We start from the raw sequence: 25476 nt of genomic DNA, 5'->3' as shown, positions 1-25476 counted from the left end.
AGCGGTGAGGAGCGAGAGAGTTTGATGAGCGGTGAGGAGCGAGAGAGTTTGATAAGCGGTGAGGAACGAGAGAGTTCGAGGAGCGGTGAGGAACGAGAGAGTTTGAGGAGCGGTGAGGAGCGAGAGAGTTCGAGGAGCGGTGAGGAACGAGAGGAGCGGTGAGGAATGAGAGAGTTTGATGAGCGGTGAGGAGCGAGAGAGTTTGAGGAGCGGTGAGGAACGAGAGGAGCGGTGAGGAATGAGAGAGTTTGATGAGCGGTGAGGAACGAGAGAGTTTGAGGAGCGGTGAGGAACGAGAGAGTTTGATGAGCGGTGAGGAACGAGAGAGTTTGATGAGCGGTGAGGAACGAGAGAGTTCGAGGAGCGGTGAGGAACGAGAGAGTTCGAGGAGCGGCGAGGAACGAGAGAGTTCGAGGAGCGGTGAGGAACGAGAGAGTTTGAGGAGCGGTGAGGAGCGAGAGAGTTCGAGGAGCGGTGAGGAACGAGAGAGTTCGAGGAGCGGTGAGGAACGAGAGAGTTTGAGGAGCGGTGAGGAGCGAGAGAGTTCGAGGAGCGGTGAGGAGCGAGAGAGTTTGAGGAGCGGTGAGGAGCGAGAGAGTTCGAGGAGCGGTGAGGAGCGAGAGAGTTTGATGAGCGGTGAGGAGCGAGAGAGTTTGAGGAGCGGTGAGGAACGAGAGGAGCGGTGAGGAATGAGAGAGTTTGATGAGCGGTGAGGAACGAGAGAGTTTGAGGAGCGGTGAGGAACGAGAGAGTTTGATGAGCGGTGAGGAACGAGAGAGTTTGATGAGCGGTGAGGAACGAGAGAGTTCGAGGAGCGGCGAGGAACGAGAGAGTTCGAGGAGCGGTGAGGAACGAGAGAGTTTGAGGAGCGGTGAGGAGCGAGAGAGTTCGAGGAGCGGTGAGGAACGAGAGAGTTCGAGGAGCGGTGAGGAACGAGAGAGTTTGAGGAGCGGTGAGGAGCGAGAGAGTTCGAGGAGCGGTGAGGAGCGAGAGAGTTTGAGGAGGGGTGAGGAGCGAGAGAGTTCGAGGAGCGGTGAGGAGCGAGAGAGTTCGAGGAGCGGTGAGGAGCGAGAGAGTTCGAGGAGCGGTGAGGAACGAGAGAGTTCGAGGAGCGGTGAGGAACGAGAGAGTTCGAGGAGCGGTGAGGAACGAGAGAGTTCGATGAGCGGTGAGGAACGAGAGAGTTTGATGAGCGGTGAGGAACGAGAGAGTTCGAGGAGCGGTGAGGAACGAGAGAGTTCGAGGAGCGGTGAGGAACGAGAGAGTTCGAGGAGCGGTGAGGAACGAGAGAGTTCGAGGAGCGGTGAGGAACGAGAGAGTTTGAGGAGCGGTGAGGAGCGAGAGAGTTTGAGGAGCGGTGAGGAACGAGAGAGTTTGAGGAGCGGTGAGGAGCGGTGAGGAACGAGAGAGTTTGAGGAGCGGTGAGGAACGAGAGGAGCGGTGAGGAACGAGAGAGTTTGATGAGCGGTGAGGAGCGAGAGAGTTCGAGGAGCGGTGAGGAGCGAGAGAGTTCGAGGAGCGGTGAGGAGCGAGAGAGTTTGAGGAGCGGTGAGGAACGAGAGAGTTTGAGGAGCGGTGAGGAACGAGAGAGTTTGAGGAGCGGTGAGGAACGAGAGAGTTTGAGGAGCGGTGAGGAGCGAGAGAGTTCGATGAGCGGTGAGGAACGAGAGAGTTTGAGGAGTGGTGAGGAACGAGAGAGTTTGAGGAGCGGTGAGGAACGAGAGAGTTTGAGGAGCGGTGAGGAACGAGAGAGTTTGAGGAGCGGTGAGGAACGAGAGAGTTCGAGGAGCGGTGAGGAACGAGAGAGTTTGATGAGCGGTGAGGAGCGAGAGAGTTCGATGAGCGGTGAGGAACGAGAGAGTTTGAGGAGCGATGAGGAGCGAGAGAGTTTTTGAGGAGCGGTGAGGAACGAGAGAGTTTGAGGAGCGGTGAGGAACGAGAGAGTTTGAGGAGCGGTGAGGAACGAGAGGAGCGGTGAGGAACGAGAGAGTTTGAGGAGCGGTGAGAAGCGAGAGAGTTCGAGGAGCGGTGAGGAGCGAGAGAGTTCGAGGAGCGGTGAGGAACGAGAGAGTTCGAGGAGCGGTGAGGAACGAGAGAGTTTGAGGAGCGGTGAGGAACGAGAGAGTTCGAGGAGCGGTGAGGAGCGAGAGAGTTCGAGGAGCGGTGAGGAACGAGAGAGTTCGATGAGCGGTGAGGAACGAGAGAGTTTGAGGAGCGGTGAGGAACGAGAGAGTTCGAGGAGCGGTGAGGAACGAGAGAGTTCGATGAGCGGTGAGGAACGAGAGGAGCGGTGAGGAACGAGAGAGTTTGAGGAGCGGTGAGGAACGAGAGAGTTCGAGGAGCGGTGAGGAACGAGAGAGTTTGAGGAGCGGTGAGGAACGAGAGAGTTTGAGGAGCGGTGAGGAACGAGAGAGTTCGATGAGCGGTGAGGAACGAGAGAGTTTGAGGAGCGGTGAAGAACGAGAGAGTTTGAGGAGCGGTGAGGAACGAGAGAGTTTGATGAGCGGTGAGGAACGAGAGAGTTTGATGAGCGGTGAGGAGCGAGAGAGTTTGAGGAGCGGTGAGGAACGAGAGAGTTCGATGAGCGGTGAAGAACGAGAGAGTTCGAGGAGCGGTGAGGAACGAGAGAGTTCGATGAGCGGTGAGGAACGAGAGAGTTCGAGGAGCGGTGAGGAACGAGAGAGTTCGAGGAGCGGTGAGGAACGAGAGAGTTTGAGGAGCGGTGAGGAACGAGAGAGTTTGAGGAGCGGTGAGGAGCGAGAGAGTTCGAGGAGCGGTGAGGAACGAGAGAGTTCGAGGAGCGGTGAGGAACGAGAGAGTTTGATGAGCGGTGAGGAACGAGAGAGTTTGAGGAGCGGTGAGGAACGAGAGAGTTTGAGGAGCGGTGAGGAACGAGAGAGTTCGAGGAGTGGTGAGGAACGAGAGAGTTTGAGGAGCGGTGAGGAGCGAGAGAGTTCGATGAGCGGTGAGGAACGAGAGAGTTCGAGGAGCGGTGAGGAACGAGAGAGTTCGAGGAGCGGTGAGGAACGAGAGAGTTCGAGGAGCGGCGAGGAACGAGAGAGTTTGAGGAGCGGTGAGGAACGAGAGAGTTCGAGGAGCGGTGAGGAACGAGAGAGTTCGAGGAGTGGTGAGGAACGAGAGAGTTTGAGGAGCGGTGAGGAGCGAGAGAGTTTGAGGAGCGGTGAGGAACGAGAGAGTTCGATGAGCGGTGAGGAACGAGAGAGTTCGAGGAGCGGTGAGGAACGAGAGAGTTGGAGGAGCGGCGAGGAACGAGAGAGTTCGAGGAGCGGTGAGGAACGAGAGAGTTCGAGGAGCGGTGAGGAACGAGAGAGTTCGAGGAGCGGTGAGGAACGAGAGAGTTCGAGGAGCGGTGAGGAACGAGAGAGTTCGAGGAGCGGTGAGGAACGAGAGAGTTCGAGGAGCGGTGAGGAGCGAGAGAGTTCGAGGAGCGGTGAGGAACGAGAGAGTTCGAGGAGCGGTGAGGAACGAGAGAGTTTGAGGAGCGGTGAGGAACGAGAGAGTTCGAGGAGCGGTGAGGAACGAGAGAGTTCGAGGAGCGGTGAGGAACGAGAGAGTTCGAGGAGCGGTGAGGAACGAGAGAGTTCGAGGAGCGGTGAGGAACGAGAGAGTTCGAGGAGCGGTGAGGAACGAGAGAGTTCGAGGAGCGGTGAGGAGCGAAAGAGTTTGAGGAGCGGTGAGGAACGAGAGAGTTTGAGGAGCGGTGAGGAACGAGAGAGTTTGAGGAGCGGTGAGGAACGAGAGAGTTCGAGGAGCGGTGAGGAGCGAAAGAGTTTGAGGAGCGGTGAGGAGCGAGAGAGTTCGATGAGCGGTGAGGAACGAGAGAGTTCGAGGAGCGGTGAGGAACGAGAGAGTTCGAGGAGCGGTGAGGAGCGAGAGAGTTCGAGGAGCGGTGAGGAACGAGAGAGTTTGAGGAGCGGTGAGGAGCGAGAGAGTTCGAGGAGCGGTGAGGAGCGAGAGAGTTTGAGGAGCGGTGAGGAACGAGAGAGTTTGAGGAGCGGTGAGGAACGAGAGAGTTTGATGAGCGGTGAGGAACGAGAGAGTTTGAGGTTATCAGGAGCAGAGTCTTGGTTTATGATGAGTAAATGAGACGGACTCATAAACGGTTAATTAACCCTGTGTTCTTGCTGCACAGCTTCAGATTTACAGTATTTGCGAGAGTAAGTCTCATTGAGTAGTTATTTTTGCACTCTACATGAATCATGTTTTATATATGCATTTAGCTTTGATTAGCACTGCTTTCCTTTGGTCTATTAGTGTGCTGTGAGTGAAGCGTGTGAAGGTGTTCGTCTCTCACTGGACTCGCAGAGAGATCAGCAAGTCTGTATAGATTAGACAAATAAATACAAGACCCAACTTCATTTATCTGTGAGTGCAAAGGCATCGGTGGCATAATGTAGATTTGTGTTTTATCAGCACAACATTAAAACCTTAAAAATGTGTTATTTGAGGACACAAAGACTGAAGATGAACTGATCCCTCAAGCGCTCGCAAACTCAACCTGTATTTCCGAAAGGAAACAAACTCTTTTACGATAACAGTTTGGACTATAAAATTATATTTCAGCACCAGCATGTGCACCACCTGTGGTCAACTTACCATCAGTAAACCAGTACGCCGACCAGTACACATACTGTCAGGTTTATGTTCTGTTTTGGTTGAGTTTTATGTGTTCCCAGTTCCTGTGTTTATTTCCTGACTTCCTCCGTTGACCTAGTTTCCCAGTGTGTGCCTGTTACCATAGCAACCTATCGTGCACACCTGCTCCTTGTTGATTCACTCATCTAGTATGATATTTTCTGAGGAGCTGTTCTCTATCCTTCAGTTTCCTGCATTCATTGTTAACCCAGGGCAAAGTATTCCCTTTTCTTTTTGTTAACCGTCCCCTTCAAGTGAACAACTCAACACTTCTTTAATTTTTCTCTCTATGTCCTTAAAATGACTTCACTTCAATCAATCTCTTTCAGAGATATTCCTAGATTTATAGGGACTATATCATGAAAAGTAGTTTTAAATTATAATTATTAAGCGTTATTTTGTACGATTTCTTGAAAAGGAAATAATATTATGATCCACAGCCCTGTCAAAAAATGTAATGATTTAAAATTCTTTCAGGTTTATTTATAAACAATAGATCTATTCTAGTTGTAGAACGAGGGGCTATTCTAGTCGGTTGTTCTATCAGTTGTGTAAAAGTTTCCTTCCTTTCATTCCAATTAATATTAAAATCTCCCATGGTAATTCCTTTCTTTTTCAAATCACAATGGTTAAGAAGTTGTTTCAAATGGTCATACAAATCCAACTTTGCTGAAGGTTTACGATACATACACATTAAAATAAATGACTTTTCAGCAGAAAGTGAGATATTCACACCAACACACTCAAACCAGCTTCACTTGGACATTCAGTTTATCACATTTTAAAGTGTTTTTGACGTACAGTAAAACCCTGCCACCGTTCCCTCTTCTCCAAAAACATTATATCCAGGCGTATTTAATACTGACTCTGAGGAGGAACGATTCAACCTGGTTTATCCATCATGTTTTCTTTAATATATCGCACTGATAGTACCAATATTGCTAAAATATACAACATTTGAGTCCAATTTAATAAAAAGGGTTTAACTGAAATCATTTTTGATGGCTTTATTGAACCACACGCAACACCTGCCAGACATGTGACCTCTAACCTTTAAAAAAAGTCAGATTTTGCACTTTGGAAAAAAACACAAAAAACAGGACGTGTGCTGTGGCCTGACATCAATGACATCATCATCATCGATTGAGCTGCACTTGATGCTATCGAATGAGGTCACTGAATAAATCGTGTTCTGCAGAGCTTCTTTTTACCCTAGTTGTAATTAAAACTGAAATCCCTGTTGAAGAATTTGGCAACACTGATGATGTTTCTCCTGTTTGTAAAGCAGAGCCGCATCTGTACGGCATACAGCGCTGTACGAATAAACATGACTCGACCCGTGTCATGAAGAGGAAGCGAGCGGTGGTCGTTTCAGTAACCGGATGTGGTGTGATCATGAACCTCAGGTGTGAGAGGAGGAAGTGAAGAACCAGACCAGCATCTACAGGAGATCGACACTATACAGACAGAAACAAATGGCCAAAATTCAGAAACCTTTGGAAGATTTCACTGAACAGTTATTTGACCATGGCAAAAGTAAAAGTGAAGTTAATTTATCATCTCTGTTTTTTGGTTTATTTAAAATGAGACAAATCTGATATTGTGATCTTGCATGTTATAACAGTTGAGATAGTGTGTGTTAATGCTGATCTAACAGCCGGGTCGTTTAGTGCAGGCGGGGCATGTTGTCACACCATGTATATTCTATTCTATATTTTAATAAATTCTATTGAGAAACCATGAGAAAAAGGTGAATAAAGAGAGTCAATGTTCAAAAATGATTAATTACTGTTTTGAACTACGCTGTATAGCTGTGTTTCCCGGTGTGTTTGTTGTCAAACTCAAAAATTAGTTCATTTTTCATTATTAAAATTTATTTTATATGAAAAGTTCATAATTGTCTTTTACTGAGAAAATATTTTAATTTGTCTTGTATATTTTTTGGTTAGATCAGATAACATTTTAATCTGTCATATGGTCATGTTATAATGTTCTCCACCTATGGGGCATGTTGTCACATTTCATTCTTTCAGGGCAAATCAAGGAAAAAGTAAACACTGTATTAATGAAACAAAACCACATAACTATACTAGACATGTGGGAAATTAATGTGGGAAAATAATAAACAGCAGGTTTACACACAGCTTGTTACACACGCTCTCCTCTACTCGCTGTTTTATGGGAAGGATCGAATGAATACACCAAACCAGCCTGAATAACCAAAAAATAATTCAATATTTATTTGCAGTACAAACAAGTCTTGTATTGGTTTTCATATACTATACAATACAATACATACGGACAATTTTATATCCTTCATAAACCAGAAAATTTAACTGCCGGTTACCAAGCCCAGTCTTATACACATATATAGATTGTATCTTTTAAAAAAATGTTTACAGCACATATAAAACAGCTCTTTGACATCTGAAGCTGTGACACGGTGCCGACGCATTGTCAAATAAAAATCCCTGAAAAATTCCTCGGTGAGGTAAGATACACATTTCCTTATTCGCTCATCTGTCGCTCTCTTCCTCCGACAGAACCGTTGAGTAGCGACGGTACATGTTCACGGGAAGCCTCCGCTGCTCTGCTGTTCCGGCAACACACAGACCCGAGCCGTTCCTCTCGATGCAAACGTTCCTCCACAGAAGCAGCTTGAAACCAAGATTTACATGGAGATAGAGAAGCAGGTTTCAGACCCGAGGCACCGGAGCCGTTATTGAGACTGGGTTTCAGAAGAGTTTCAAGCATGAGAAAGAGTCGTCCATGATATATTAACGGGACGACTGTTGCATATCTGCACACGATTAATACTATATATATATATATATATATATATATATATATTGAGATATATGAGAAGGCCACAGGAGTCAGTAAGTAGCACATGTATATTATGGGGTAAATCGAATCGGATGAAACGCGCACCCAGTGGCCAGTGTGTGATGTCACTTCCTGTGAAACCCCGGGCCAAACGCTGCTCGTTTCAAGCTAACGAAGCTATTCTCTGTGGATCGCTAGTATCAAAAGTAGAAGAGTCAAAAACCCCAGGCCATTTCTTCTAGAAAATACTGCAAAGGGTTGTTGAGTAATATTGCAGAGTAACAAACATAACCTCGACCGACCCGTTAAAGACCTTTAGTCGTCTATTATTACTACTACATATTGGTTTCTTTAAAAATGAACTTTTTAATACAACGATTTCTAAAGTGAGATACAAAGAGTATTGAACAGTCAGAGTAGGAAAGAATTAAAAAGGTTATATAAGGCCAGCTTAAAGCAACCCTGTTAACTCGAGCACTCGTGTTCGTTCGCTCGTTCCTGCGCTCAGAAACGCCTTCGCTACACACCGTTCAAGAGTAGCTCTAAACACAGTCCTCAACATTCGGCACCTCGAGAGGATCGCATGCCCAAATACATCGAGTGAATACATACTTCACAAATTAATACAATAAATTCATACTGTAATGAGAATCACCAAGGCCAGACGGTGAAGAGCCTCGTAGACTCGCGTCTCACACACAAACGCCAATCTGTGATGTGCGGGTTAATGAACAATGAGCTTTAAGTGTGTGTCGTCCTCGTCGCAGCCTAGGACTGGCAGGAACGCTCAATGTGTGTGTGTGTGTGTGTGTGTGTGTGTGTTGGAGTACCGCTTTTAAGTGCCAAGAAGTGAAAGGCTTCACCACTGTGCAAAACGCATTAGGTCATTGCAAACATAGAGCGAGAGAAAATAAAGAGGGGGATGTCGACTCACAATGTCCGTTTGTGTTGGTTCTGTCACGACTTTGAACAACGTCTGCGAGGAAATATACAAAGATATAGAAACTGAGTGTATTGTGCACCTCTGATGCCCCTTCGGTCTGAGCTGGAGAAACATCTCCAATACATTCCCCTCCGGTCGGAAAACACAAATCCCAGTCGGTACGCCGACAGCCTTGGAGACCAGAGGGCCGAGCACTTGCACTTCATTCTGTGTGAGAGAAGCGCTGAGGTTCTGCTCGGGTATCAAACCGGGACAATAAAAGAACAGTCTGTTCCATAAAGGCAAGAAAAGCTGCACTGAGATCCACCGGAGCTGAGGGCCTCTAGGGCCCGTGTGCCGAACCGCGGCTCTAAACTCCCCGACACCGGAGATAATCATCCGTCGAGTGGCAGAAACACTCGTCGAGTGGCAGATTCATCCGTCGAGTGGCTCCCCCACCGACCCACTGTCCCCGCCGGCTCATGTGGACTCCAGCGGGTCCAGCTGGAACAGGTTGTGATTGGTCGGCGTGGTGAAGAACAGCTGGTCATTGGTCGATCGGTTGTCACACGGGCTGTTGAGGCCCAGCGTCCTCTCGAAGTCCAGGAGCTGCCCCATGAAGTTGAAGTTGGGCGAGATGTTGGACTTCTTGCGCTTGACAAAGTCGTAGGCGTCGTTGAGCGACAGGTTGAGCTTCTGCATGAGATACGCCACCGTGACGGTGACCGAGCGGCTGATGCCCGCCAGGCAGTGCACCAAGATCCCACACTTTTTGGAACGAGCTTCATCTGAGGAACAGAAGAACAAAGAGGTGAGCCGTGAGTGGCAGACAAGCCCAACTCAATCACACACACACACACACACACACACACACACACACACACACACACACGACCCTAAACCTACCCATCTCACACACACACACACGACCCTAAACCTACCCATCTCACACACACACACACGACCCTAAACCTACCCATCTCACACACACACACTAACCTGACACTGAACCTACCCATCACACACACACACACACTCACTAACCCGACCCTAAACCTACCCATCTCACACACACAGACACACACACACACTCGACCCTACCCATCGCATCTCACGCACACACACACGACCCTAAACCTACCCATCTCACACACACACATACACACACACACACTCGACCCTACCCATCGCATCTCACGCACACACACACGACCCTAAACCTACCCATCTCACGCACACACACACACACACACACACACACACACACACACACACACACACACACACACACACACACACACACACACACACACACACACACTCGACCCTACCCTACCCATCGCATCTCACGCACACACACACACACACACACGACCCTAAACCTACCCATCTCACGCACACACACACACACACACACACACACACACACACACACTCGACCCTACCCTACCCATCGCATCTCACGCACACACACACACGACCCTAAACCTACCCATCTCACGCACACACACACACTCGACACTACCCTACCCATCTCACGCACACACACACACACACACACACACACACACACACACACACACACTCGACCCTACCCTACCCATCGCATCTCACGCACACACACACACACACACACACACACACACACACACACACACTCGACCCTACCCTACCCATCTCACGCACACACACACACACACACACACACTCGACCCTACCCTACCCTACCCATCTCACACACACACACACACACACACACACACACACACACTCGACCCTAGCCTACCCATCGCATCTCACACACACACACACACACACACACTAACCCGACCCTAAACCTAGTGATAGTAAATAGCAGAGGGAGAATCAGACTGAACTGAGCAGAATGTTTGAGCAGAACATCTGTGAAGAAGCCTGGAGAAAAACACCTCTGAGTTTTGGGTTTCTCAGCTGCATTAGCATTAGCATTAATGTGTCAAGTTAAAAACAGCACAAACGTGTCTCTCCAGCTGGACTCTATCGTTCAGATAAAAGTGACAAAAACCCTGCGTTATGATCCTGTGTGACTGCCCCTTTATAACATCTCATTGGTTCTTGTGCATCATGTGACTTAACATGTCATCACACAAGATCCAATGAGGTTTGATGTTCTTGACGTGTGGCCATGATTATACACGAGTTGATCAACGTTTTGGTTTATCTGAGAGTAAAGCCCCGTTCACACCGCCAGCAACACAGAGTGTGTCAAGCGACACGAGACGCGACAAAAGTTCAGAGATTTCAACTTTATGCAAATGAGAAGCGATTTTCATGAGCGACAACCAATAGGAAAGAAGAGTTTCAGTGGAGCTCACGCCACTGTCTCGAGTGCAGGCTAGAAGAGTTCGAGGGCGATTTCACTGCTTTATATGATTCGACTGGATAATGTAGAGCGAGGCGGATGTTATAGCGAATACACCCCCGACAGGCTGATCAGGATGGGTTAGCGTTAGCAAAGCGGAGCTTGAGTCAGCCTGAAGGGGTTGTCTTATTACATGGCTACCTAACAAATAAATCAGCAATTTGACACAAAATATTGATTTAAAAAGGAGTTTATTGATTTAAAAACGATTGTATTGCTTCCGCTAAAGAAAATAGTCCTTTAGTCCAGTATAGTCCAGTCTACCAATCACATCAGAGCGACAGCACTACGAAGCGACTCGCAGAACCAAGACTAGCGACACACAGCGCTGGTCGCCGGCGGAGTGAACGAAGCTGTCAGGAAACAGAGATCGCATCTCTCCAGAACCGCTAGAGTCGCTTCATCTCCTTCAGGTCGTGGAGACTCTCTGACGCCACTGACTGGAACTGTACAGGTAATACTAGTTACACAGAGGAGAGCGTCACAGGTGTGATGACACGAGCATGACGGGTTTCATCCTGAGGAGAGTCTGAAGCAGAGGATGCTGGGGGACGACTCGACACTGAAGCAGAGGATGCTGGGGGACGACTAGGCCTGTCACGATAACAAATTTTGCTGGACGATAAATCGTCCAAGAAATTATCGCGATAAACGATAATATTGTCGTTCTGAGACCATTTTCATCTAATATAATGATAATGGCATAATAATGCAGGTACACCTTTCCAAAGATCGATAAACTTTTATTTCTTAAGAATATTAAACATTGAAAACGGAAAACATTTTAAATATCCACAAAAAATGAACAAAACAACCAAAAACAATAAAAGCAATGGACTCTGTTTCTGTTAACAACAAAATTCACTTGAATAAATACCAAAAACAATAAATAAAATGGATGCAAACAAAATTGCACTTCAAAAATATTAAACATTAGGCTCAGACATAAATAGTGATACATTCCATAATAGGCAAAACAGCCAGTTAGGACCTTTGTAAACAAATTTAAAAAAAAGCCTCAACAGGCTATATTACACCATTTTGCACTGTCCTCCTTCCTGTTACTTTGTCGACTAAACGCCCGAGTGATTGTGTACTGTCGGGAAGACGAGACGCACTTTATTGCATGAAGGCTACGCACTGAAAATACTATTACACGCGGGGCTGTTACACCTGCCCACTTCATGCGTTTTCTCAGATCGGATAGCTAGGACTATCTGAATTATCAAAACGATTCCATTTACACCTGCCTGGTCACATCAATGTGTTTTTGCGATACGGATTTAAATCCGATCTTCAATTCCCGCGCTGCAGATCACGTCACAGAAAGCAACAGATATGAGCTGCATTTTATTGATCATCAGCTAAAATTTCAAAATCAAAGACAGCAATAAGAGAGAGCAGTAACAGCCCTGGTAAGATAATTTCGTTTCTTTAGAATTTACTTTTAATGATGATGTTTGTGTGTTAAGCGTCTGCGACTTACTTTCACTTTGATGTGCGATAGTTTGCACGTTGGCATGAATAGCTCAGCTGCTCATCTGCGGCGATGCGTGTTCCAGTAGCGTCGTCATATCTGACTATAACATTGCATATAGCCTATAATAACACGCTCTCACACGTTTATTTTTTTAAGCATTTTTGGGAGGAGTACACTTTACATACCGGTATGTGGTTTCAACAACCAGATACATTTACACTTGTTTCGTCTGGAATGCGGCCCAACTAGACCACCTCCTGAAGTGGTTTGAGCGATCGGATGCAAATCCGTCTCGAATGCGTTTCGGAGGGCATTTAAATGCACCTGGTCTTTTCACGATCGGATAGCTATCCCATCTGAGAAAACGCATGAAGTGGCCAGGTGTAAACAGCCGCTTTGGGAGAGGTAGAGAGAGAGAGAGAGAGAGAGAGAGAGAGAGAGAGAGAGAGAGAGAGAGAGAGAGAGAGAGAGAGAGAGAGAAAAAACAAACAAGCATGCAAATAGAATTATCGCGGCCGGAAAAATTATCGAGCTCATTTTTTTTATCGTGCGATTAATTGATTTATCGACTATCGCGACAGGCCTAGGGACGACTCGACACTGAAGCAGAGGATGCTGGGGGACGACTAGACACTCGTTTGGGAAATAATTAGCTTTTTATGGAAGAAATAAAACTGTACTGGACTCCTGAGATGACTGATGTCCAGTGTCCTTCAGTGGACAAAGGACAAAAATAAGAAAGAGAGTGATTAAATGCATCTAACTACAATGAGTTCATATAAAATAAAACACTTCTGTTAATTTAAATAAAGCTGAAATAAAATATTATTATTATTATTATTTTTTTTTTAGAAAAGTTCAAATGAAAATGAGAAATGTTGCCTATGCCATAAGCTGAAATATGTTCAAGTTGAGGCACTAAAATGATTAGCTGGAAATAAACTAAAATTGAAATAAAAATAAATTAAACCTAAAAATTATGAAAAAATTTTTTTAGTAAAAATTAAACTAAAATTAACAAGAAAACTATATATAAAGCTCATTCAAAATATGAAGGAAACTATAATGGAAAAAAAAAAATAGTAACTGCATTATACAAGAAACTGTTTGTTTGTTTGTTTGTTTGTTTGTTTGTTTGTTTGTTTGTTTGTTGTCTCACGCGAGTCTGATGATGTGGATCTCAATTGAAACGAGTTCAGTGGCGGACGATAAGAGTGAAGTGCATTACTGATCTCTCTCTCTCACACACACACACACACACACACACACACACACACACACACACACACACACACACACACACACACACACACACACACACACACACACACACATCTCTGAATGGGGAAACTACAGTTCTACATTATTCAGAGCTGAAGTGCGTCTGGCGTCCAGCAGAGCCATTAGTGCCGGTGAAGTGGCCATTCCCAGTCTCTGCAGGAACACACCAGTCCAGCTGAACTGGGATCAGTGAGGTCACTTCCTGCAGAACCACTGGAGGGGTTTAAGCATCAGTGTGTAAAACACAACACCACCACTGACCTCTTTAGCTTATGCTGCTTTTCGTCTAAACAGGAAGTTTCTCTCAGCAAGACTTCCTGATCTCCTCCGGCTCATGGAGAGTGTGTTTACACAGCAAAAGTGAAAGTGTTGAAACTGAACAACAGCGTCCAGCCACACAACCGGATGTCCTGAACCTGAGTTTAGTGCACTAGTTTAACCTTGTTTCTCTTTCCAACGTACAACATGAGTGTTGTTATAACTTACACACTCACATGATTATATCACCCGATCATAACTCTTCTGTCATCATGTGCTCATCCTGAAGTGAACTATCCCTGCTAACACGCCTGTCATATCAACGATGGTATAAAAGCGGCCGAAACCTGAACAACAGGTTCCAGTTCGAGGCGTGTGAATGTGAGACAAATGTGAATCGGAAACGATTTCAATACCCGTGGAGTAAAACACTGACAGCCAATCAGAATCAAGCTTGGTCATTTAAAGCGGCAGCTTATGATAAACAGAACGATATCGTACGCTGATAGTTATAGTTACCCTTATATCTGCTGTTCTGGGGGTGAACAAGCCTTAGAGCTGTACATTTCCCAAAGGACAATAAAAATAAATAATAAAAAGAAAAAACTTAAACTTATGCTCACATTAAAGATCACAGAGAAGTGAGCGTGTGAGGTCATCGCTTACATCTTCGACAGGACAAAAGAAGAAGTGCACTCTTCTTAAACAGGCACCGCTCTAGTGAAGAGTCTCTGTTGCGCAGATATGACCTCAGTCTCAATGTTTTTAGGAAATTACTTCAGAAAGTGTCAAACCGCAGAACACACGTGTGGCTTCACCTGAGAACACGCCATCAGAACACGACATCAGAACACGCGTGTGGCTTCACCTGAAAACACGCCATCAGAACACGCCATCAGAACACGTGTGTGGCTTCACCTGAGAACACGCCATCAGAACACGCGTGTGGCTTCACCTGAAAACACGCCATCAGAACACGCCATCAGAACACGTGTGTGGCTTCACCTGAGAACACGCCATCAGAACACGTGTGTGGCTTCACCTGAGAACACGCCATCAGAACACGCGTGTGGCTTCACCTGAGAACACGCCATCAGAACACGCGTGTGGCTTCACCTGAGAACACGCCATCAGAACACGCGTGTGGCTTCACCTGAGAACACGCCATCAGAACACGCCATCAGAACACGCATGTGCCTTCACCTGAGAACACGACATCAGAACACGCGTGTGGCTTCACCTGAGAACACGCCATCAGAACACGTGTGTGCCTTCACCTGAGAACACGCCATCAGAACACACATGTGCCTTCACCTGAGAACACGCCATCAGAACACGCGTGTGCCTTCACCTGAGAACACGCCGTCAGAACACACGTGTGCCTTCACCTGAGAACACGCCATCAGAACACGCGTGTGGCTTCACCTGAGAACACGCCATCAGAACACGCCATCAGAACACGCATGTGCCTTCACCTGAGAACACGACATCAGAACACGCGTGTGCCTTCACCTGAGAACACGCCATCAGAACACATCAGAACACGCGTGTGGCTTTACCTGAGAACACGACATCAGAACACACGTGTGGCTTCACCTGAGAACACGACATCAGAACACGCCATCAGAACACGCGTGTGGCTTCACCTGAGAACACGCCATCAGAACACGCATGTGGCTTCACCTGAGAAGACGACATCAGAACACGCCAGCAGAACACGCGTGTGGCTTCACCTGAGAACACGCCATCAGAACACACGTGTGGCTTCACCTGAGAACACGCCATCAGAACACGCGTGTGGCTTCACCTGAGAAGACGACATCAGAACACGCCATCAGAACACGCGTGTGGCTTCACCTGAGAACACGCCATCAGAACACGCCATCAGAACACGCGTGTGGCTTCACCTGAGAACACGCCATCAGAACACGCGTGTGCCTTCACCTGAGAACACGACATCAGAACACACGTGTGCCTTCACCTGAGAACACGCCATCAGAACACGCGTGTGGCTTCACCCGAGAACACGCCATCAGAACACGCGTGTGCCTTCACCTGAGAAGACGACATCAGAACACGCGTGTGCCTTCACCTGAGAACACGACATCAGAACACAAGAGAAAACCGCTTCGTTCCTCGTTATCTGGAGAGTCGAGCTTTAGAAACGGCCATGTTGAAGACACCAACTCGTTCCTCTCTCCCTCTCTCTCTCTCTGTGTGTGTGTGTGTGTGTGTGTCTCGTTCACATGGTTCAGTTGGCTCTGTGATCTGATCCATGTCTGACACTGATCACGTCTGAATCCATCAGATCTTACTCTGCTCCAGTAATGCTGAGCTCTTACATCACCCTCGGAAAGCTCGTCAAGCTCATTTGATTGAGAAAAACCCCAATTATGCTTCATACACACGTGTGTGTTCATGTAAATGCTTCATACACACGTGTGTGTTCATGTAAATGCTTCATACACACGTGTGTTCATGTAAATGTGTTAACCTAAACGGCTCAAGCTTAAACCAATCGACACAGCAAGAGTTTTACCTTCTCCCACACGTAAAAACACATTAACCTGCGTTCTGTGGCTTACTGAAGCGTGTGTGTGTGTGAGTGAGTGAGTGAGTGAGTGCATTTGTGTGTGTGTGTGTGTGTGTGTGTGTGTGTGTGTGTGTGTGTGTGTGTATAACGTGACAGGAAAGCACCTTTACCGCGACTGAAGCGCATCCAGAGAGAGCCGGCGTTTCATGGCAGGAAATATAGAGCAAACTACGACCCAATATATGATACAAATGTGTCAAAATACTGATGAATTATTCAACATCACATCTCACACAACATCACATCTCACACAACATCACATCTCACACAAATGGACACATGAACGATTAGGTTTTGGCGTGACCTGATTTATGAATCGTCTTGCCAGCGTGGTTTATACTGGCAGTGCCAGGTTAGTGGTTACACAGTTATCAGCCATCATCAGTGTGAGCGCGAGCGTGCTCGATGACCCGTTCCTCACGGAGAGCACAGGTGTGTAAACCTGACCCGTCACACTTCACACACACACCCTGAGGTCACAGCCAGTCTTCACACACACACAATGAGAATAACACACTAATACCTGATGGACATGAGCGTGAAACTTCTGAAAGGAAACTTACCTATGAATGAAATGGCTTCAGGGAAAAACTGAGAAAGGTTTTGGCTCCAGTGATCCGAGATGGGAATCTGTTTGTACTTGAACTCCCCGTCGTGTTCGAACATGTTGGGCAGATTGGGAGTCACGTTCAGGATGTACTTGATGTTGTACTTGCCCAGAACGTCCAAGTTGGTGGAGTCTTTGGCACAGCCCAGGTAGAGATACGGTAAGATCTGGACTGGGAACGCTGGCTGGTTACTGGGAATCGGGCTTCCCTCGGACTCGGTGGCGCTGCCCGGCTCGCGGTCTGACTCCCCGTCAGAACAGTCGGAGCTGATCCGGAGTCCACCCAGACCCAGGACGGAGGAGGGCGGAGAACTGCTGGGACACGAACAGTCCAAGCTCGTCTCGCAGTGCTCCGGATACTCCGTCTGAAACTTGTTAAATCCTCCTAGAACAAGCCGGAGAACACACGACCATCAGTCAAACAAGCCGGAGAACACACAACCATCAGAGTGAAAATCACACGTGTCATTCCATACAATGTTATTAGTATACTAAAATACTAACACAAGTCTCGTAATTACTAGTAATCCAAATAGCCACTAGCATCTAATTTAGACACGGGTACATGTTTATTACACAATATTTTGTGTTCCAAGTGTTATTAGTTACAGCAATGGTCACTAGTCATGCTGACTAGTTACTATAAAACACATAACTAGTGAGATAAGAAGTGTTCCCAGTAAAACTGTAATGGCTGGAGTGTGAATAGTTAAAGGGTTAAGTTCACCCAAAAATGATCATTCTGTAATCCTTTACTCATTCCAAAAAACAAAACAAAAAACAGAGGCATTTCAACAACATCTTTTGTTTCCCAGTCAGTCATTCAGGTTTGTAAAAGAACTATTTATGTGTGAACTGCCTCTTTAATATCTGAAATTCAGATCATCATAAAACTCAAATGGCCAAAATTAACAATGGAATAGTTACTTGGCATAGTGGCAAAGGAATGGATACTAGTAGGCCATCTAATTAATAAGCACTAGTGAAATTGAAAAAGATACTATTTCCAATAAATAAATCCGAGTAACAGATTAATATTCTAACGGATTGAGTGTTAAACTGCTGGTCACGTGGTGAAGATCATGACTGACACTCGATGTGTATTTTGTGAATGGTGGCGAAACCGAGAATTACAGTCAAACTCCATTTCCACGACAAAACACTCGACATGTGCGTATATTTGCACGAAATATCGAATATAACGTGTATATTCATCACAAAGAGTCGAAGAGCGTCGTGATTCAGTCTTTTTGGCCGTTCATTCATGAATCGCTCGTTTTCCTTCAGAAAGACAACATGGCGGAGCCATTTTAGGCAATTAATTGAAAACATCTTTGTTTCTCCTTTTTTAAAAGGTTGTAGTCAAAACACACACAGAGAAAGACAAAAAATGTACACGTTAGCTATTTTAAGAGCAGTGAGTTTATACGAAATGCCTGACAGACTTGAAAGATTTCAGAAGCGAGCGCGCGGATGTATTCGTCAAACCGCTCGTAATGCGAACCAACTTTTCTCCGTTTAACAGCAGAAGAGCGCGGGTTTCAGCGGAGGAGCGATTTAATCCATTTCTGCCTCTGTCTCTCTCCCTCTCTCTCTCTCACACACACACACACACACACACACACACACAGAGAGAGAGAGAAAGCGTTTCGAGCTCTTGGAAGTTTTGAATGGCAAATAAACTCCTTGCCTTCCAGGTAATAGGCTTTGCACCCGTCGTCGCGGAGCTTGTGCATGAGGAGCCCGATCACGGAGCCTGAGCTGCCGCTCTCCGGACAGTCCGCGGTCGCCTCGTCGTACAGCAGAACCGTGTCCGTCTTACAGCGCCGCACGAACTTCTCCTGGTCCTCGTTGTTGGGGATGATGGATCGGATTGGCAGGTTGCCCTTCTTCAGCCTCCTCAGCATGAGCCCCGGGATGGCCAGGTTGATGGCGGACTCGATGTGTGCGGACTCGAAGAGCTCGTGTGTGCGGCAGTCGAGCAGCAGAAGCGCCCCGCCGGACTCCAGCTCATCCTGAAGCCATTCCGCGCTCTTGCTCGACATCATCATGATCACGCCGCTCCAGAGAGAGTGTTTCATGGGGGAGAACGGGCGAGGCTGCTGTGTGCGGCAGAACGAGGGGGAACGCGGCAGGGCGATCCGTCAGACGCGGCTCATGATCGCGATCCCTCCGCTCGCCTGGTCCTCTCTTCTTCTGATGGCTGTTTGACAGGCTGCAATAAAGCGAGCGCGTCATCACGCGAGGGGGAGGAGTCTGTGCTGGAGGATTTAAAGGCGCAGCGCCTCTTATTTTCCCTCGCAAAATAATGACGCTGTTAACTCTTTCCCCGCCAGCTTTTTTACCTAGACAATATTTTTGTTGATATATTTCTTTTAATATATCAAAATAAAAAGAACAGAGCCTCTGCTTTAAAAACAACAACATTTTATTCTAGCTTCATTCATTCTGTTTTTATTTTATTTTTATCAACACTTCAACAAAAAAAAGCTTAAAAAATAGAAAACGCTTAAATTTTGATTTCATGGGGCCTCCCCAGTCCCGGAGGGGCCTAGCCTGCCCTGTGAGTCACCAGTGCCCGCCCTGGACGAGCCTGTCTTAGAGGTCTGCTACCCGACCTGAGCCCGACGGGTTTCGGGTCGGGTTCGGATTAATGTTTAGTGAATAGCCTCGGGTTCGGCTCGGGTTTGGGTTTGTAACTAAGAAAAATTATATAGGCTATACATATAGTTTGCGTGCCGTGTTGTGATCGTAGATATGAGCACACAAAAGAGAAAGTACGCAGTTTCAGCGCCATCGTCCTCCTCTGATTGCGGTGTTGTGACCGAAATAGCGCGCGCGGGAGCACATGCACAAAACCGGTTTGTAAAATGATATATGAATCATTTTTATTTGATCAAATATCATTTTACAAAACTGTTTTGCTTTTGCTCCCGCGCGCGCTATTTCAGTCACAACACCGCAATCAGAGGAGGACGCGCTGAAACATCAGCTGTCGATGCTGTCCTCTTCCTTCATAACTCGCACTGAGAAGGATATATTAATGTAAATAGTTGTGCAACTGTGTTTTGAAGTTTAATGTTTGAGTTCCAGAGGAATTTGTGACTGTTTCACCTGTTCAATCAAAGTTTCGTAATTAGTAAGTCCGTGCTTTTTCTCTTTTTTTCTTGTGTGCTGTGCCGTGGGGAAACGGTGTTTGTACATGTATATGTGTTTATTTATCGTTGCAAACAATCATAAAATAATACAGCTTGTAATGGTCGGGTCGGGGTAAATGATTTTGGGTACGGGCCGGGTTCGGGCCTCTAGCCTGTCTCCCTTCACCAACTCCACGTCACCCCCCCAAACACATCTTTATCAATAGGCTACTGTTATCAAAAGTTATCGTTTTGTATAACTCCTGAATGAAAACCAACTTTTTTTAGTTAATGATCTGTAAGAATGGGGCTTTATTAGTGCTGTTCATTGATTGGAGTAACTTTTTTGACATTTGGGTATAAAGTGTTTTAATTCTACAATATATGGTGTAAAAACGTCTGAGTGCTGCCCTCTTCAGGTTGAATGGTGGCGACTGCAGTTGAATTTTCCTATTGGATGTTTGCGGTGGCAGGTGACGTAAGCAGGTTCATTGTACAATTTATGGTTAGGCTAAAGTTAATCCTCTGGGGTCGACAAACGCGTCGGCGCATTTTGCTGGATTTTTCCACATAGCGGCAAAATATGAAAATGCCTACAGAGAGCGCGCGCGCTATTGACATCAACTCGATAAAACTCATCAGATGCATGTACTTTACGTCGTCTTGTGACCCTGTGAGCAAACTCTCCATTTTAGAGTCTGACAGCGGGTCTCAGGTGCACCCCCCCCCGCCCTCGGCTCCTCCCCTCTATCTCCGCTGGGGTCTGCCCACTTTTCCAGCATTTTTCAAATATTGCCAGTGGGTGGAGTCAGGCTCTGACCAGGGGTTTAGTTACCCTTTAAAAAAAATACTTGTAAACGGATTTGATTGGTTTGTCGATAGTGAGCGCGGAAATGCAGGTGATAAGCGGCCTTATGAAGCGAGTCACTGAGTCATTCATTCTAACGATTCGTTCAAACGGCTGATTTATCAAGAATGAGGCGGTTGTTTAAGAATCTTCGACTCAACCGATTCGTTCACAACGTTGAATCATTCAGTGATGAGAACACGACCGCGAGTGTTGCTGTGAGTCGCGCGGTGGTTCTGCTGTGATCTTTGTTTGGATTGGAATCATTTTCGCTGCTAAAATAGAACAAAAACAGTCAATATTTCGTCTAAAATGTAAGTGACTTAATATTAATTACTTGTTTATTGATTGAAAGTCAATGGAACCAAAACTTTGATGCTTCAAAAAATTCGTAAAAGTAATCTAATTGAATCGAGTGGTTTAATGCAAGTTTTCTGAAGAGACACAACTTTATATGATAAACAATTGTTTAGCTAAAGCAAAAGTTGAAAACATTATGAGCCATTCGACTCCGCATCTTCACCATGTCTTCACAGCTCACAGCTCTGCACACAGCTCGTGGAGTTTGGGCCTACTGAACATGTTTGGCATGTTGTTAAACACATGAATCTGTTGAATGCTTGTCATTTTCATTCCTATCAGAAATGAAGTGTCCTCCACCCTGACGAAGGTCTGTTACCACATCTGTCCTTCACTGCAGTAGATGAGAGAGATCAGTGATGCCAGCTGAAAAAGAAAGTCATTCCACAGCTGGAAAAACCACACATCTGGAGTTATGACTCATGCACAATAAGACTGAGAATACAGTAAATAGGGTCCGTTTCATGTGGACTTGCGGTAATGATGGCAGATCTGCTGTGCTCGTGGCTGATGGGACACTGGCCCTTTAAGACTGTGTGTGTGTGTGTGTGTGTGTGTGTGTGTGTGTGAATGGATCAGCCTCAGTTTACAAGTTAATCTCATTAACTATCACCTCCCTTTCATTTAGTCTAGTAGCCAACTAGGTGAACCCGGAAATGTTGAGTACACCAAAGTCTTATTGCAGAAATGTGAAGTATGGGTCCCCAGCATACAGAAACTGCCGGATGCTAATATGCATATGTTGATCAATTTGCATAATTAGCATAATTAACTTAATCGTCCATTTTGACCACATATTTTGCACTGTATGGCCAATTTCTACAATAGGTGAGTGGTTTTAGAGGGTTTAGAGGATGCCGATTTCATTTTTGGCATTTTCAGATTTCAAAGAGCTAATTTGATTACATATTTTTATTTATTTAGGCAAATTCTGATTACTTTCAGTTATAATTGTAGGTTATTTTTATGGTATACAAAATAATCTTACATTTCACAATCATGAGTGCTCTTGTGAATATTGATGCCCTGTTTTCAGGGTGTGGTGAGGCTGAATCCCCTCCTGACACTTTTGATGATTCAAAATGGCTTTTTGGATGAACGATGAATCTTTGTTAGGCTGAATGTTATGCGGGTGTTTGACATAACTTGGATCCTGCAACTGTACGATACATATTAATGGGGTAGCTCTTTAAGACACCCAATGAGATGACATCACCATGTGTGATCAACGAACTACGTACAAATATTCACTGTATACATGCCATACAAGACAGGCCACACAAGTCGCTAGGTCCCATCATGCACCTGTGCCGCTCCCATCATGCATCAAGCTCAGGTGCATGATAGGAGCGGCACTGATGCATGATGGGAACGGCACTGATGCATGATGGGAACGGCACTGATGCATGATGGGAGCGGCACTGATGCATGATAGGAGCGGCACTGATGCATGATGGGAGCGGCACTGATGCATGATGGGAGCGGTACTGATGCATGATAGGAGCGGCACTGATGCATGATGGGAGCGGCACTGATGCATGATGGGAGCGGCACTGATGCATGATGGGAGCAGCACAGATGCATTATAGGAGCAACACAGATGCATGATGGGAGCGGCACTGATGCATGATGGGAGCGGCACTGATGCATGATGGGAGCGGCACTGATGCATGATGGGAGCGGTACTGATGCATGATAGGAGCGGCACTGATGCATGATGGGAGCGGCACTGATGCATGATAGGAGCAACACAGATGCATGATGGGAGCGGCACTGATGCATGATGGGAACGGCACTGATGCATGATGGGAACGGCACTGATGCATGATGGGAACGGCACTGATGCATGATGGGAGCAACACAGATGCATGATGGGAACGGCACTGATGCATGATGGGAACGGCACTGATGCATGATGGGAGCGGTACTGATGCATGATAGGAGCGGCACTGATGCATGATGGGAGCGGCACTGATGCATGATGGGAGCGGCACTGATGCATGATGGGAGCGGCACAGATGCATGATAGGAGCAACACAGATGCATGATGGGAGCGGCACTGATGCATGATGGGAGCAGCACTGATGCATGATGGGAGCAGCACTGATGCATGATGGGAGCGGCACTGATGCATGATGGGAGCGGCACTGATGCATGATGGGAGCAGCACAGATGCATGATAGGAGCAACACAGATGCATGATGGGAGCGGCACTGATGCATGATGGGAACGGCACTGATGCATGATGGGAACGGCACTGATGCATGATGGGAACGGCACTGATGCATGATGGGAGCAACACAGATGCATGATGGGAACGGCACTGATGCATGATGGGAACGGCACTGATGCATGATGGGAGCGGCACTGATGCATGATAGGAGCGGCACTGATGCATGATGGGAACGGCACTGATGCATGATGGGAGCGGCACTGATGCATGATGGGAACGGCACTGATGCATGATGGGAACGGCACTGATGCATGATGGGAACGGCACTGATGCATGATGGGAACGGCACTGATGCATGATGGGAGCGGCACTGATGCATGATAGGAGCGGCACTGATGCATGATGGGAGCGGCACTGATGCATGATGGGAGCGGCACAGATGCATGATGGGAGCGGCACTGATGCATGATGGGAGCGGCACTGATGCATGATGGGAGCGGCACAGATGCATGATGGGAGCGGCACTGATGCATGATGGGAACGGCACTGATGCATGATGGGAGCGGCACAGATGCATGATGGGAGCGGCACTGATGCATGATAGGAGCGGCACTGATGCATGATGGGAGCGGCACTGATGCATGATGGGAGCGGCACAGATGCATGATGGGAGCAGCACTGATGCATGATAGGAGCAACACAGATGCATGATGGGAGCGGCACAGATGCATGATGGGAGCAGCACTGATGCATGATGGGAGCAGCACTGATGCATGATGGGAGCAGCACAGATGCATGATGGGAGCAGCACAGATGCATGATGGGAGCAGCACTGATGCATGATGGGAGCAGCACTGATGCATGATGGGAGCGGCACTGATGCATGATGGGAGCAGCACAGATGCATGATGGGAGCAGCACAGATGCATGATGGGAGCAGCACAGATGCATGATGGGAGCAGCACAGATGCATGATGGGAGCAGCACAGATGCATGATGGGTCCAGATGAGTTGCAGATGATCCTGTAGACTCAGAATGAAGAGAGAGACTGTATATCTCAGGCTAATGGTGCGTTCACACCGGATGTGATTTCAATGTTAAGTCAATGCAAAGATGCATTACACGCGTAAAAAATTCCTGTGGCGCGAATGAGGCGTAGAGCGCGACGCGGTAGTTTGCACGAATGACGCGAATTGAGCGTCTGACGCTTTACGCGCAAATTATTTTATTTGGTGCTTTTTGTGCATTCACGCGTCTGACGCCCGATTTGAAAAATCTGAACTTTGGCGTCAGTTCGCGCCGCGTCAACCAATCAGGAGCCTGCTTTCTGCTGTCACGTGGTGAAGTAAAAACAAAGTAAATCTTTTATCACATAAAAACTTGATTTCAATGAGACATATTCATTTTGTATTGAATGCTATTTATTCCATATCTAAATCCAGATTATATGAAACATTATTATTCTAATGTAAAGACAAGCAACATACGTTAGTGTATAAGAACATAGTTTGTGTCTGGGCAGTGTTGTGTGAGAAGAAAACAATCACAGGACAGGTTAATTACTTTTAGAGGCTGGCTCCATTTATCATCAATACAAAAATAAATGACAGATTATGTGGGTGAGGGTGAGGGTGATCCTCGCTCCGATGCGGGACAACAGGTCATTAAACACGCGGGACAGGCGGAAGCAGCGCTGATAGTGGCCGTCATCCAGGCACAGCTCCTGGACCCGATGACAACGCAGTGCTGAAGTGCCAACTAGTCTCTCCCTATGGAGGATCCCTTTACCACTTTACAGATAAAGCGTCGTCGCGAAAATTCGTTTCGCGTTCCTACCCCAAAGTGAAAAAATTAAATAAAATTCTTTATCAAAATTATAAGGAAACGCCAGTACTGTTTAGGCTTGGTTTGTAGGGAATTCCAAACCTGCACAC

General features: G+C 46.7%; 1 protein-coding gene across 7 annotated transcripts in view; it reads right to left on the bottom strand.

Moving 5' to 3' along the window:
- dusp7 (dual specificity phosphatase 7) overlaps positions 1-19222 on the bottom strand; it is a 55292-nt gene extending 36070 nt beyond the window's left edge. For 3 of the 7 annotated variants that reach the window (XM_081357841.1, XM_081357840.1, XM_081357842.1), the window contains exons 1-2: positions 18715-19218; positions 16981-17409 (exon numbers count right to left, since the gene is read on the bottom strand). In XM_081357841.1, the coding sequence (XP_081213967.1) occupies positions 16981-17409; positions 18715-19105 (820 nt within the window). In that variant the 5' untranslated portion in view covers positions 19106-19218. Of the gene's footprint in view, positions 1-5551; positions 6114-6872; positions 9193-16980; positions 17410-18714 lie in introns of those variants that run through there. The other 4 variants (XR_014029492.1, XR_014029493.1, XM_081357843.1 and 1 more) reach the window with 4 other exon arrangements.
- Positions 19223-25476: the final 6254 nt, after the last annotated feature.

The sequence above is a fragment of the Scardinius erythrophthalmus genome, assembly GCF_964197995.2.
Source record: "Scardinius erythrophthalmus genome assembly, chromosome: 25".
Taxonomy (NCBI): Eukaryota; Metazoa; Chordata; class Actinopteri; order Cypriniformes; family Leuciscidae; genus Scardinius; species Scardinius erythrophthalmus.
This window is presented reverse-complemented; position numbering and strand designations above follow the sequence as displayed.